The sequence below is a fragment of the Sphaerodactylus townsendi genome, linkage group LG01 (assembly GCF_021028975.2).
Source record: "Sphaerodactylus townsendi isolate TG3544 linkage group LG01, MPM_Stown_v2.3, whole genome shotgun sequence".
Taxonomy (NCBI): Eukaryota; Metazoa; Chordata; class Lepidosauria; order Squamata; family Sphaerodactylidae; genus Sphaerodactylus; species Sphaerodactylus townsendi.
The window spans coordinates 43,800,875-43,813,373 of record NC_059425.1 but is presented as its reverse complement, the minus strand read 5'-3'; the positions used below and the strand labels follow the sequence as shown (position 1 = coordinate 43,813,373).

General features: G+C 44.5%; 1 protein-coding gene across 1 annotated transcript in view; it reads left to right on the top strand.

Moving 5' to 3' along the window:
* The first annotated feature begins 960 nt into the window (after nucleotides 1-960).
* Nucleotides 961-12,499, top strand: part of MSH2 (mutS homolog 2) — an 84,969-nt gene continuing 73,430 nt past the window's right edge. Inside the window, exons 1-4 of the mRNA XM_048504761.1 lie at nucleotides 961-1,479; nucleotides 3,229-3,383; nucleotides 6,259-6,537; nucleotides 9,226-9,372. Of these exons, the coding sequence (XP_048360718.1) occupies nucleotides 1,272-1,479; nucleotides 3,229-3,383; nucleotides 6,259-6,537; nucleotides 9,226-9,372 (789 nt within the window). The 5' untranslated portion in view covers nucleotides 961-1,271. The remainder of the gene's footprint in view (nucleotides 1,480-3,228; nucleotides 3,384-6,258; nucleotides 6,538-9,225; nucleotides 9,373-12,499) is intronic.

Sequence of the window (12,499 nt, the reverse complement as noted above, 5' to 3'; positions counted from 1 at the left end):
TTTGAAGTCCCACTCTGCAGTGGAAATTTTGCCGGGTGACCTTGGGCCAGTCACACATGTCAGCCTTGACTATGGTTGCCAACCTCCAGGTGGTAGCTGGAAAGCTCCTGCAATTACAAGAGATCTATTCCCCTGGAGAAAATAGCTTCTTTGGAAAGTGGACTCTGAGGCATTACATCCCGTTGAAGTTCCCCCAAACCCTGCCGTCAGGAGCCATCCTCAAAATCTCCAGGTATTTCCCCACCTAGAGATGGCAAGTCTAGTAGGGTTTGGGGAAGGAAAACCCAGAGGCCTAACAGGAAGCAGGCAATGGCAAAACCACCTCTGAACTTCTCGTCTTGGAAACCCTTGGACGTTAGTCTTGACTTGATGGTAAAACATACACAAGAGTAGTTCAGCAGTGGAACTGGCTGCCTAGGGAGATGCTGAGCTCCCTCTCCTAGTCTTCCAGGAGCACTGGGAGGAAAACTTGTTAGGCATGCTTTAGGCTGATTCTGCATTGAGCCAAGGGTTTGACTAGAGGGCCTATATGGCCCCTTCCAATTCTGATTCTATAGTTGTGGTGGTTTTTCCGGGCTGTGTGGCCGTGGTCTGGTAGATCTTGTTCCTAACGTTTCGCCTGCATCGTTAGGAACAAGATCTACCAGACCACGGCCACACAGCCCGGAAAACCCACCACAACCAGTTGAATCCGGTCGTGAAAGCCTTGGACAAATACTCTGATTCTATAGTTTCTAAACTATTCGCATCCTATCATAGCCCCAAGCATGCACCAGTTGCCATGGTGCTCGAGATAGATTGTGTTATTTCTATTGCGGCCTAAACGTAATCAGCGTGTGTGTGTGTGTGTGGGGGGGGGAACTGGTAATATCAATATGCTCTCATTGGCTGCGCGACACGCAATGGGGCGGAGACTGTTATTGCTGGCAAGAGTACACCAAGCCAAGGGGAAAAGAGCAGCAGTCTGGGCAATCTAACGGAAGAACAGACTTAAAAACGGCCAACACAAATCGCCGCCATTACTATTCCCATTGCAACCGTTTTTCAGCCCCCCCCCCCCCCCGTTGGCATAGCAATAGATAGACGGTGTCCGAGACAGCTCACGTATCTCTCAGCGGCTATGAAGAACGCATAGTTCTACGGTGGCCGAGAGCCGACAAGCCACTCACACAAATCCGTCGACGTTATCTTCGCGTTCCGATTGGTTCCAGTGGAGGTGGTGGTGGCGGAAATTGCACGCCTCGTTGCTGTTGCTGGCGGGAGATTTCAGCATGGCGGCTTCCTCAGATCATTCTCCGCGCGAGGGGTCGGCCTCAGACAATGGGTTTGTGCGCGCGGTATTGGCTATGCCCCCTAAGCCCGAGACCACCGTGCGGTTCTTCGAGCGAGGCGATCATTACACGGTGCACCGCGAAGATGCGGCGCTGGCGGCCAAGGACCTTTTTCGCACGCGGGAAGTTATTCGGCTTCTGGGAACAGGTGCGGGTGTGGCAGGATCTGGGGTGGGGGGGTCTGGGGAAGAGGCTGTCGGCTGTTCAACAGGGAGTCTTGGTGTTTGAGTTAGCTTGTTTGGGGGCTGGATTAGAATTTGTGGGGAGGGTGGACTGTGGGCCTTTAATTGCTTTCTGTTTGGTTTAGAAGTCATCCCCAGGTTATTCCACTTATCAGATAGAGAGATTCCCCAGTAATTTGGTAACCCATTAATAAAGGATACTGCTTGCAACAAAAAAAAGGGAAGATAATTATTTCTTGGACATGAACCTAATAACTTCCAATCCCCCCCCCCCCCCATAATCATGGCCTCAAAAGTTAATTTTACATTAAGCCATCTGAAAGTTGTGTATTTTGCATGATGGTTTTGTAATTTATATAAACTTGCTTTTGTAGCACTATTGTAAATTGTCTTAAACTGTGGAAAAGTGATGTGCAAAATTTTAAAAACTCAAAATATTTAAAGAGAAAAATGTGGAAGGACGCTGCTGTTACTGGGATCCCAATCGTGTTTGCAAGCAAGTTCAATGGGGTTTACTGCCAATTAAGGCTCAGTAGGGTTTCTGCCTCAGGTTGTTTATTTATTTATTGGCTTTAGAGGCCACCTCACCCCCAAAGGGCTTGAGGCGGCTCACAGTACATCTGTTTTCAATAACAGCACATAAAATACATAAATAAAACTTAACCCTATTAAAACAAATTTCCAACAGCAGCAGTTACTTAAAATTTAAATAAACAAAGTTAAGAGCAAGCAAATTTAAAGACAGGCGCCAGATCAAAAAGCTGGGAGGGGAGAGGCAGGACCCAAGATGGAATCAAGGCCCTGCTAAGATGGAAAACTGGCAGCTTCAGTGGGGGGCGGTAGATCAGCGGCCAGCCCCGCCAAAGACCCGGTGGAACAGCTCCGTCTTACAGGCCCTGCAGAACTCACCAAGGTCACGCAGGGCCCGGGCAGCTGGAGGGAGAGCGTTCCACCAGGCAGGGGCCAGAGCCGTAAAGGCCCTGGCCCAGGTCGAGGCCAGCCCCATCGTCGCAGGGCCAGGGGTTTCCAGCAGTTCCGCTGCTGCTCAACGCAGCGGTCTATGCGGGACATAAGGGGTGATTTAAGTCAGTAGTTTAAGTTAGTGGTTTAAGTCAGTAATGTTACGAAAATCTTAAATAGAAGCCGTTTACAATGAGTTGTGTATTAACTACTAGGTGAGCATGCAATTTGGAATGATTTTGGTGGTAGGCTGCAGTTAATATTTTGCAGAACAAGAGGCAAAATGGGTTTTCTTAGGAAAAATAAGAGACTAAAATGCCTTTTTAGGCAGAAAATGCAGAAATCACTTGGTAGTCATTGTATTGACTCTGGAGATAAATGGAAAATGTTCCATGAGATGTGAAGTCAATAGAGGCCAAACTGGATAGGTTTACTTTGTGTTGTATTTTTGTATGCTCAGTGACTTGCCAGTCCATTTGTCAGGTACTTTCTTTTGTAGATGTACAATAAAAGTAGACCAACGTTTACATCTTTGCTGCACTTAGTACATTGATTATTGTCTTGGTTGTGAATTTTGCTTGGTTGTGAAAAAGCTGTAAACAACTTTTTTCTACTTTTTTAATTCATTATAATGGTTCTGTCTGATCAAATTTTAGTGAGAGTGCTAAGTACCTTGATTAAAATTGCTTTATTTGATCATCTCTCTTTGTAGGTGCAAACCAGCACTTCTTAAATCAACTTTTCCTTTCTCCTAGGAACCCAGAAACTTGAAAGTGTTTCACTTAGCAAGATGAACTTTGAGTCTTTTTTGAGGGATCTACTTCTAGTTCGTCAGTATAGGGTGGAGGTGTACAAGAACAAAGCTGGAAGTAAATCTACTAAGGAGAATGAGTGGCACTTGGCGCACAAGGTATTTTTCCTCATAAAACGTTGGATTGAATAAGGATGTTAAGTGCTTTTTTTGGTCTTGATTTCACATTTTTGTATAATTTTATAATATATTCTATTTAACAATGCAGATGTGCAGACAATGCTGTTTTTAAAAAATGGGGGAATTTAAACCCACTATGTATATATTTAACTTTTCATATTTTTCTGCTGACCTGGGGTGTACCCCTAATTTGCAGAAAAATCCGTATTGCCTGATCTGCTGATTTAAGTATCTGCAGATGGGGATCACATGGCAGTATCAGATACATAGATTGTGCACATGTATAAGTATTCTAGTGCTTCTTTACTAAATGGAAGGTTGAAATTAGTGTGTTCTAAAAGTCAGAACTGGTTCTTATGGACAGCTCCTGTGTGGAGGACTGAATTAGTATTTAATAGTTCTGGGAGACTGGGACATGATTCTCATTAAGATAAATCAGTGTGTGGGCTGTACTAGACTGCAAATGGACCTCACATGACTGCTTCATTATTTTACAAAGAAAAAGGGGTTTTGCCTACACTGCTAGGTTTCTATGTGTATGGATTTTTCTGTATGAATAAGAATTGAATGATGTGAGTAGCAACCTAAAAGGTACTGTCCAGGCACAGATTTGCTTATTTAAATATTTATGTCTCACTGGAGACGAAGAACCACTTACAAAAATTGAGAAAAAACCCCCAGAAATATAATTTAGGCAAATGGAAGAAAAAAGTATGCCCTGCACAATTCCAACACTCAGCATGTTCCTGGATCCACTGGTCCAACCCACTTAGGGCCATGGGCTAAGAGACCCATGTTTCTTGCACTTTGATGTGCAGCAAAGGCTCATATCTTTGCCTGTGCTGGGACTAAATACTTGCACGAGAGTAGGAATAGAAGCTCAGCTTTGATCTTATACAGCTGGCATAAAGATGTTCCCAATTTTCCTTCTCTTGATGAGGTTTCCCTCCTTATATGCAGTAAATCAGCAATGGTTCCACCTCTAGCAACAGTAATCATCTGAGTTGTATTGTCGAAGGCTTTCACAGCCAGAATCACTGGGATGTTGTGTGGTTTCCGGGCTGTAAGGCCATGTTCTAGTAGCATTTTCTCCTGATGTTTTGCCTGCATCTGTGGCTGGCATCTTCAGAGGATCTGATGGTAGTAAAGCAAGTGGAGTATATATATCTGCGGAATGTCCAGGGTGGGAGAAAGAACCATTTGCCTGTTAACAAGTGTAAAGGGTGCAGTTAGCAAACTTGGTTTGCATGTTTTGGGTGGGATCCACCCAATCATCTGAATCACTTCCTGAAATTTTGATTTCAGTTGAAAGCCTTCAGAAAAGTAAGGAGCTCAGCTTTCCCCCCACAAAACTGAGATGCTTCCCTTTGTCCTGCTGAGAAAAAAGGATACAAAAAGTTGGGTAGTAAATGCAAAAATCATCCCATGTCACTTAACGAATCAATCTTGTATACTTCTGTCCTTGCAAGATTTCTATGGAAAGTAAACCTGATCGATTATTTGCTTACTTGATTTAAAGATTCGTCTTGGCTTATCTCTAAGGCTTTAGACAATTTAGATAAATGTCAACATTCAAGACATCATGAAGAAGAACAAGGGAATAGAAATTTCATAAGTGTTCTGGAAGGCTCCTTCATAGTAGTGCCCTGGTATGGAAAGGGGCGGGCAGAACATAAGAAAACAGCTGTGTTGCTAGCTGGTAGAGATAGTGTATGAAAACTGACTGAGGCCAGGCCATTCTTCCACCTTTCTTTAGTCACAGTTCATACATTCAGATGAGGATGTGTGAGAAGTGGTAGTGAATAGGCTGGATGTAATTAGAGGAACTCTCCATCAGGTTCCCCACACATGCCATGGAAGCTTGCTGGGTGACCTTGTGCCAGTCTCAGACTCTCAGCTATGACCCTGGCAAGTATTTGGATGGGAGACCTCCAAGGAATATCAGGGTCGTGACACACAGGCAGACAGTGGCAAACCATCTCCAAATGTCTCTTTCCTTGAAAACTATACAGCTGAGACATCATGGCAAAAACAAAGATAAGAAACATCTTCCCCCAATCTTTAGGAGGCAGCTGAAGACAGTTTAAATGAATATACAGTCATGCTTCCTTCTCCCTACAGATTTCTCCTCTTTGGGTTTTTTATGTGCTATAACAAATATATTTGTGGGATTATGTGGCCTGAAGTGGAAATGTCCTTTTATGGGGTTAGGTTAAATTAATGGTACTCTACATCCTTCTAGCTTTGTAATTATAAGAGTCTTGCTAGAATTGTTTTGCAGTTTGAAAAGGCTCATATCCAGATGTTGATTTTTTTATTTCAATTCCTGCCATGGTGGTAACAGAGTATCTCTTGAGATGCAAGCAATTTGGAAATTTAATGTGTGGCCTTTTTTAAGGGGGTGGAATGACATTTTGAGGAAATGTGTAGTGCTATCAAACATATTGTACCATAATAATTGTCAAAATTATTCTCATTTAAACAACATATCCTTGGAAGTACATTGCAAATGTCTATGTTATACACAGGAGTTACTATGATCCAATGCTTTCAGTTGTCTTACATAACATAATCTGTGCTTTACCTTTTGAGCAAGTTAAAGTTTTTCTTAAAAAGCATTTCCATTGTTCCAACAGAGAGAGTGTTTCATATAAGGGGTTTTTTTTTGTGCCTCCTGAAAATTCTTAATTTTTTCACGTGGGGAAAAAGGTGTACTTCCAATTTCTTTTTGGGTGTGCATTCCTCTAGACATTCAGATAGCACTTTCAAAAGATCTAATGTGTCTTAGCATTTCATATTGACCTTTATAATCATTCTTGACTAATGAGTTGATTTCTTTTTCTTTCTCAAACAGGGCTCTCCAGGAAACCTTTCCCAATTTGAGGATATTCTCTTTGGTAACCATGACATGTCGTCTTCTGTTGGTATCCTGGGTATTAAACTCTCCTCAGCTGATGGACAAAAAGTTGTTGGAGTTGGATTAGTGGATTCTCTTGAGCGGAAACTGGAAGTGTGTGAGTTCTCTGATAATGATCAGTTTTCAAACCTTGAAGCTCTGCTGGTTCAGATCGGACCCAAAGAATGTGTTCTCCCTGTTGGAGAGACTGCTGGAGAAATGGGGAAACTGAGACAGGTAAGCCGTAACATCTTATGCAGATTGTAGATTTTATTTACATAAATATAAAATGTGCATGCTAAAGGGGAGCTCCTCATCACTATACTGGTTGTTCTCTCTGTGGATGACCAAAAGTTGCAAAATGAGCACAGAGGCCTGTGCATACTTGGGAGATTTGCCAAGTATGCAGCAAATAAAACTTTGTGACCAAAAGGAAACTACCCTCCCCACCTTCACAGCCTGATAAAAACTACATAAAAGCTACATACAGAGTTGAAAGCAAATAACAGCACAATCCTGGGTATGCCCCATGATTTTCTCAGTCTTAGAATGGTGTAACTCTGTTCAGAATTGTACTGTGAGTGTCTGATAAAAGAAAAAGGAAGTGGGGGAAATTCTGGAGAGGGAGATTTTGGAGGAGATAAACTTCCAGACTGGTCTTCCCTTTTTTCTCCGATTTCTTGCAGGTCCCCAGTCTGTTAGATTATTTTTAATAGGCTCAAACACTTTAAAAGCCTAGATCAGTGGTGGCGAACCAGAGGTGGCACTCAGAGCCCTCTTTGTGGGCACATGCGCCATCACCCCAGTTTGGGCACTTGGCAGTGGCATAGCATCAAGGGGGCAAGGGGCGCGCAACACACTGGACTCATGCCCCTACGAGGGCATGGCAAGTGCATTCCAGGGGTGTGACTGGGTGTTTTGGGGCAATCCAGGGCAGGGTGAGAGCAGTTGGGGGGCAGAGGTGCAGGGCGCACGTGTGCCCCGGACACAGTTTCCCCTTGCTCCACCCCTGGCACTCAATCTCTAAAAGGTTCGCCATCATTGGCCTAGATCAATAGATGTTAACTAATTGCATAGCTGGTTGGGCAAGTGCTGCCGCTGCCTTCAGGTCAGGCCCTTTAAATTTGCTGGGTCTTCAAAGACAAATAATTATTTTTGTTATGGATTCTGCTCAATATCATTCTTTTTTCCCCCCTCATGTACTCCATAACATCTGTCAGTGCAGGGGGATGGATACATAACTGAGGCAAAGCTGAACTGTTTTGTATCCGGAAAAAGATGGTGGCAGTTTAAGGGAGCTGAAAAGAAGATCCCAAATAATGCACTGCAGGAAGCAGTGGTGCCGGGCAGGGAAACTCCCTCTACCCGATGGAGTAGGCAGCCGCATGCTTCGTGGGGCAGAGGGGGGATGGCGTCTGCGGCCTGCCCGGTGCTGCCGCCTCTTGTGGGAGGCAGCAGCTCTGGGCAGGGAAAGCCCCTCTGCCCGACGGAGCAGGCAGCCGTCTGCTCCATGGGGCAGAGGGGGGGTGGTGGCTGCTCTGGAGGGACACGCCCACGCTATCCTCCGATTTACAGGGGTCAGAGGGCAGCATGGGCATGTCCCTCCAACTCTCCAGAGCAGCTCTGAAAGGAGAGGTGAGTGGAGTGGCCGTGAAAAGTGGCACGTGCACACATGGAGAAGCCTCTGGTTCAGCCCCTCCACTCACCCTTCCTTCCAGTGCTTCTATGAAGAGCTGGAGGGACACGCCCACGCTTCCCTCCAACCTCCAGGCTACGTGGAGCCGCAGTATAAGGCTGAAAGAGCCGCGGGTTGCAGACCTCTGATCTAGTCCAATCTTCTGCTCAATTAAGGATCAGTAGAGCATCTCTGAAAGTGTTTGTCCAGCTGGTGCGTGAAGACTGCTTGAATTTCTTTTATATCTGCTCTGAAACATTCTGGTCTTCCCACTTCCCCAAACTGTGGGATCTCTTCAGAGCTTTTTAAATAAATCCACTTCAGAAACAGAGATGGGAATTCTTCGGCACGAATTTTAAATTCCTCTCCTGGCTAGAGATTGGTCCTCTCTGAAGAAGAAGAAGAGTTTGGATTTATATCCCCGCTTTCTCTCCTGTATGAGACTCAAAGGAGCTTACAATCTCCTTGCCCTTTCCCCCTCACAACAAACACCCTGTGAGGTGGGTGGGGCTGAGAGAGCTCCGAAAAGCTGTAGGTGGGGCTGAGAGAGCTCCGAAAAGCTGTGCGTGGGGCTGAGAGAGCTCCGAAAAACTGTGGGTGGGGCTGAGAGAGCTCCGAAAAGCCCAAGGTCACCCAGCTCGCATGTGTGGGAGTGTACAGGCTAATCTGAATTCCCCAGATAAGCATCCACAACTCCTCCAGATCAGAGTGCACCTGCTCTTAGCCACTGCTCTTAGCCACTACGCCACTCTCTCTCACTCCATCTCTCTCACTCAACCTTCTTCCTGTGTTCTACACACACAGTTCAGGAGACAAACTAACTATTTTTAGAATCTGGGCTAGGAATTCTTCTTTCCCTATAAGTTTATTCCCCTCTTTGGCTACAGCAGTGCCCTTTTCCCCAAAAATTCTTTCTCTGCCAACATTACAGCTCTATATTCAGTCAGTAAACATGTCTGATTCTCTGATTCCAAGAATTCCCCCAACAAATCTGCCAGCAGTTCTGATTGAATTCTAAACTCCACCCATTCCAGCATGTCACTCACAATCACAGACTCTGTGAGGAATTAGTCCTTCACAATCTGTTTTTTTCCCCTGCCTGTGCATGTTTCTAGCTTTGAAGTAGCATTATATTTAGTTGAGTTTTTATATGCTATTTTTCTTAGGTCCATCATTCAGTGTCTTTGCTATGAAAGAAAAACTGACTCTAATTGGAGAATGGTTACTACTGATGATTTTATATGTAACAGGTTGTTCAAAGGGGAGGAATTCTCATCACAGATAGAAAAAGGAGTGAATTTTCCACAAAGGATATTGTGCAAGATCTCAACCGCTTGCTGAGGTCAAAAAAGAAACAGCAGATATCCAGTGCAGCTTTACCAGAAATGGACAAACAGGTAGGTGACTGAGGGTAGGAAGGTTTATGTGAATATAATGGAGTGTCATCACTTGGGTTTAACAATTTTTCTGTGTAGTATTTTTCTTTGTAGCTTCATTGGGCTCTATGGACTTGGGTGGTGTAAGTCCATGGTTGGGGACCAACGTTCTGGCAGGCAAAGGCTGATGCTGGCTTCACCTCTGGCCATGCCTATGGAACGCCCCTATTTCACTGGCGGTGGCACTCTGCTCTGCACCTGGCCACTGTGGAGGGAAAATTTGGGAGGGCAAATCCATCGGCATGACCCCATGCCACCTCCATAGGCAGATTCTCCTCCTCCTTTGGATTGTGTTGTTAATCTCTTGAGCACATCTCTAGAGAGGCAGCTTATACATTTCTTAAATAGGGAAATTTAGGTTTAAAACAAATCAACTTCTCTGGGACCGCAGAATTAAAAATGAAGATAATTTTTAATGAACATAGTTTATCTTGATGCAACTTTAAGAGCACCCGAATATATAAGAAAATCATGGCCACAATTTTATTCAACTCTTTTTGCCACTGATTCTCTGTCAACCAAGCTGTCACATCTCACAATGATGATCAATGCTGAACATTCGTATCTCTTCGTTCTTCCGCCTTCTTTTAATTTAAGTTAATATTTGTCAGGTTTTGTGGTTTACTGTAAAGAGTCAGCATAATACGTGAAGGAAAAATACATGAATGGTATTAAACATGTCTTCATTACTCACCTGGTAGTCATGCATAACCTGGACATAAAATTCCATACCTTTTTAGGTTGATTCCTTTTAACACTGCTTCTGTAGCAAAATGCAAACAATTATGCCACACCCTTCTGCCTCAGGGCCAGGAAAAATAAATGGAAGCAGTTTCTACCTTTTTTCCAGGCGACACAGACAGTTCACTGACTGAGACATTATCTGAGTAATTTTAATGGGTCTTGATTAAATTCTAAAAAGATATATAAATAGCAGCACTCCTTGAAAAGACTTTCTTGGAAGCTTTTGGCAGGAAATGACTGACAAAGATTTATCACCTCAAGTTGGTATTTTTGTGCTGTAATAAGGCATGTCTAGTGAATTTTTTCTATCTTTAAAAGTAACTTCCTGGTTTCTTTGGCTATAGGGTTTGTCAGCACCTGGCTGCTTGGGGGCAATCACTGGTCACCAGCACCAAGCAGATACCGTATATACTCACGGATAAGTCGAGTTTTTCAGCACATTTTTTGTGCTGAAAAAGCCCTCCTCAACTTATACGGGAGCCACCAGCAGCTGCCGCTGCCTGTCATTCCCCTCACTTTTTCTTTTCAAAATATCTTTTTTTTTGTTTCCAGAGTTCTGTAGGTTGAGCTAGGGAGTTGCCAGCCTGGGCAGCTCTTGTCTGTATCTTTCTACGTGGTCTAATGCTCCAAAGATTGCTTAAGCTTAAACAATCTTTGAAGCATTGCTGTTTTAAGAAATATAGAGACAGGCTGCCCAGAGCAGCAGCTTCCCTGAAATCGAGCCTGCAGAGCCTGCGAAAGAAAAAGATGACTTACTGACTGAGTGAGGGGCAGTGGCGGTGGCGGATATGCGGCAGTGGGGTGGTTGGCAGGAGCCTGCTGGGTTCCCCACAGGTGTGCACCCAGCATCATGGGTGGCCCCGGCTCTTCCCTGTGCCGCCTGCTCTGGCGTTTCCTTGCTTTCCTTGCTGGGGCTGCTGTAAGGATCCGGGAGGTGGCAGTGGCGGGGGGGGGGGGGGGGGGGAAGTGGTCCAATGGGGGGGGGGCACCCTGGCTCTTCCCTGCCCCCTCCTGCTTTGGAGTTTCCTTGCTTGCGAGCAAGGAAATGCCAGACAGAGCAGTCTACTGTTTTTTGGATTTCCTTGCTTGCAAACAAGGAAACACCAGAGCAGCCAAGGCCTGGGGCTGCTTTGGGGATCCAGGAGGCGGGGCGGGGGAGTGATCCGGTAGGAAGTGGGCGCCCTGGCTCTTCCTTGCCCCGCCTGCTTTGGAGTTACCATCCTAGATTTATACACAGGTCAATAAGTTTTCTCAGTTTTTGGTGGTAAAATTAGGTGCCTCGACTTATACACGGGTCAACTCATACACAAGTATATATGGTAATTATTCATCTGGAGGACTAATAGCTGTGGTGCAGAGTTCTAGCTGATTCTGTAGTTGCCTTTGTGTGGATGACGGCCAGTTTTTTTTCCTTCTTACTTACATATGAGATATATGCTGCCCCTCCACCAGTAGGTGGAAGTGAGCAAGAGAATAAGTCCAACAAAATACAGATGGTTTCAAAACATATCGACATAAAGCAGCTGTAAAACTAAAATTAAAATTCTTTCCTCTGGAAGTGGAACCCAGCAAAATCAGGTATTTAGCAAACCAGTACAATCAATCAGATACTTGGTACATAGAAATGATTGGTGCTTGATGTAAACATCAGGCAGCAGGAGAAGGTGTTTCATAAATAAGGAACTGGTTTGAAAAAAGCCTTCTTGGTAGCGTCTCACTTCTGAACATGGAGACAAACAGAGAAGAGCCTTAGTTGGATAAGTTGAATTCCTTAGACTAGCAAAAGGGTGTTGTTGTTACTCGTTTGCTAGGGCAACATTCAGTGACCAAAAGAATGAATTAATATAGTAATTCAGGCTAGTAGCAATAAGGACCCATCAAGCAGGGTTTTTCTCAATGAAAATACTTTTACTCTCACACCAAAGAATCTTTTACTCTCAAACTTTTACTCTCACACAAAAAAACTCTACTATAACTTTTGCTAGTGCAGCCATGCAAGGCTGGGAAACCCACAGGGTTCTTATAGGACTTTTCAGAGGTACAACAAAACAGGGTAATCAGGTACACAATACAAGGCAGTATAAAACAAGAGAAACAATTTAAAACACAATACAGAGTACTTTGAAGACAATTAATGAAAGCAGGCGAAGTCTTGCAATACTATGCTACCAAGGAGACTTTGCAGCAGCGGGAAAAGAGTCCTTATCTTGGGTGCTGATGACATTTATTCAAGAGGACCTTGCTGACGGCTGCACCCGTTGCCTGGAGGTCCCATCTAGGCCAGTTGTTGAGCTGAAGTCAAACAAAAGCAGGGGCAGAGCCAGCTGCTCGATCTTCGGGGTGT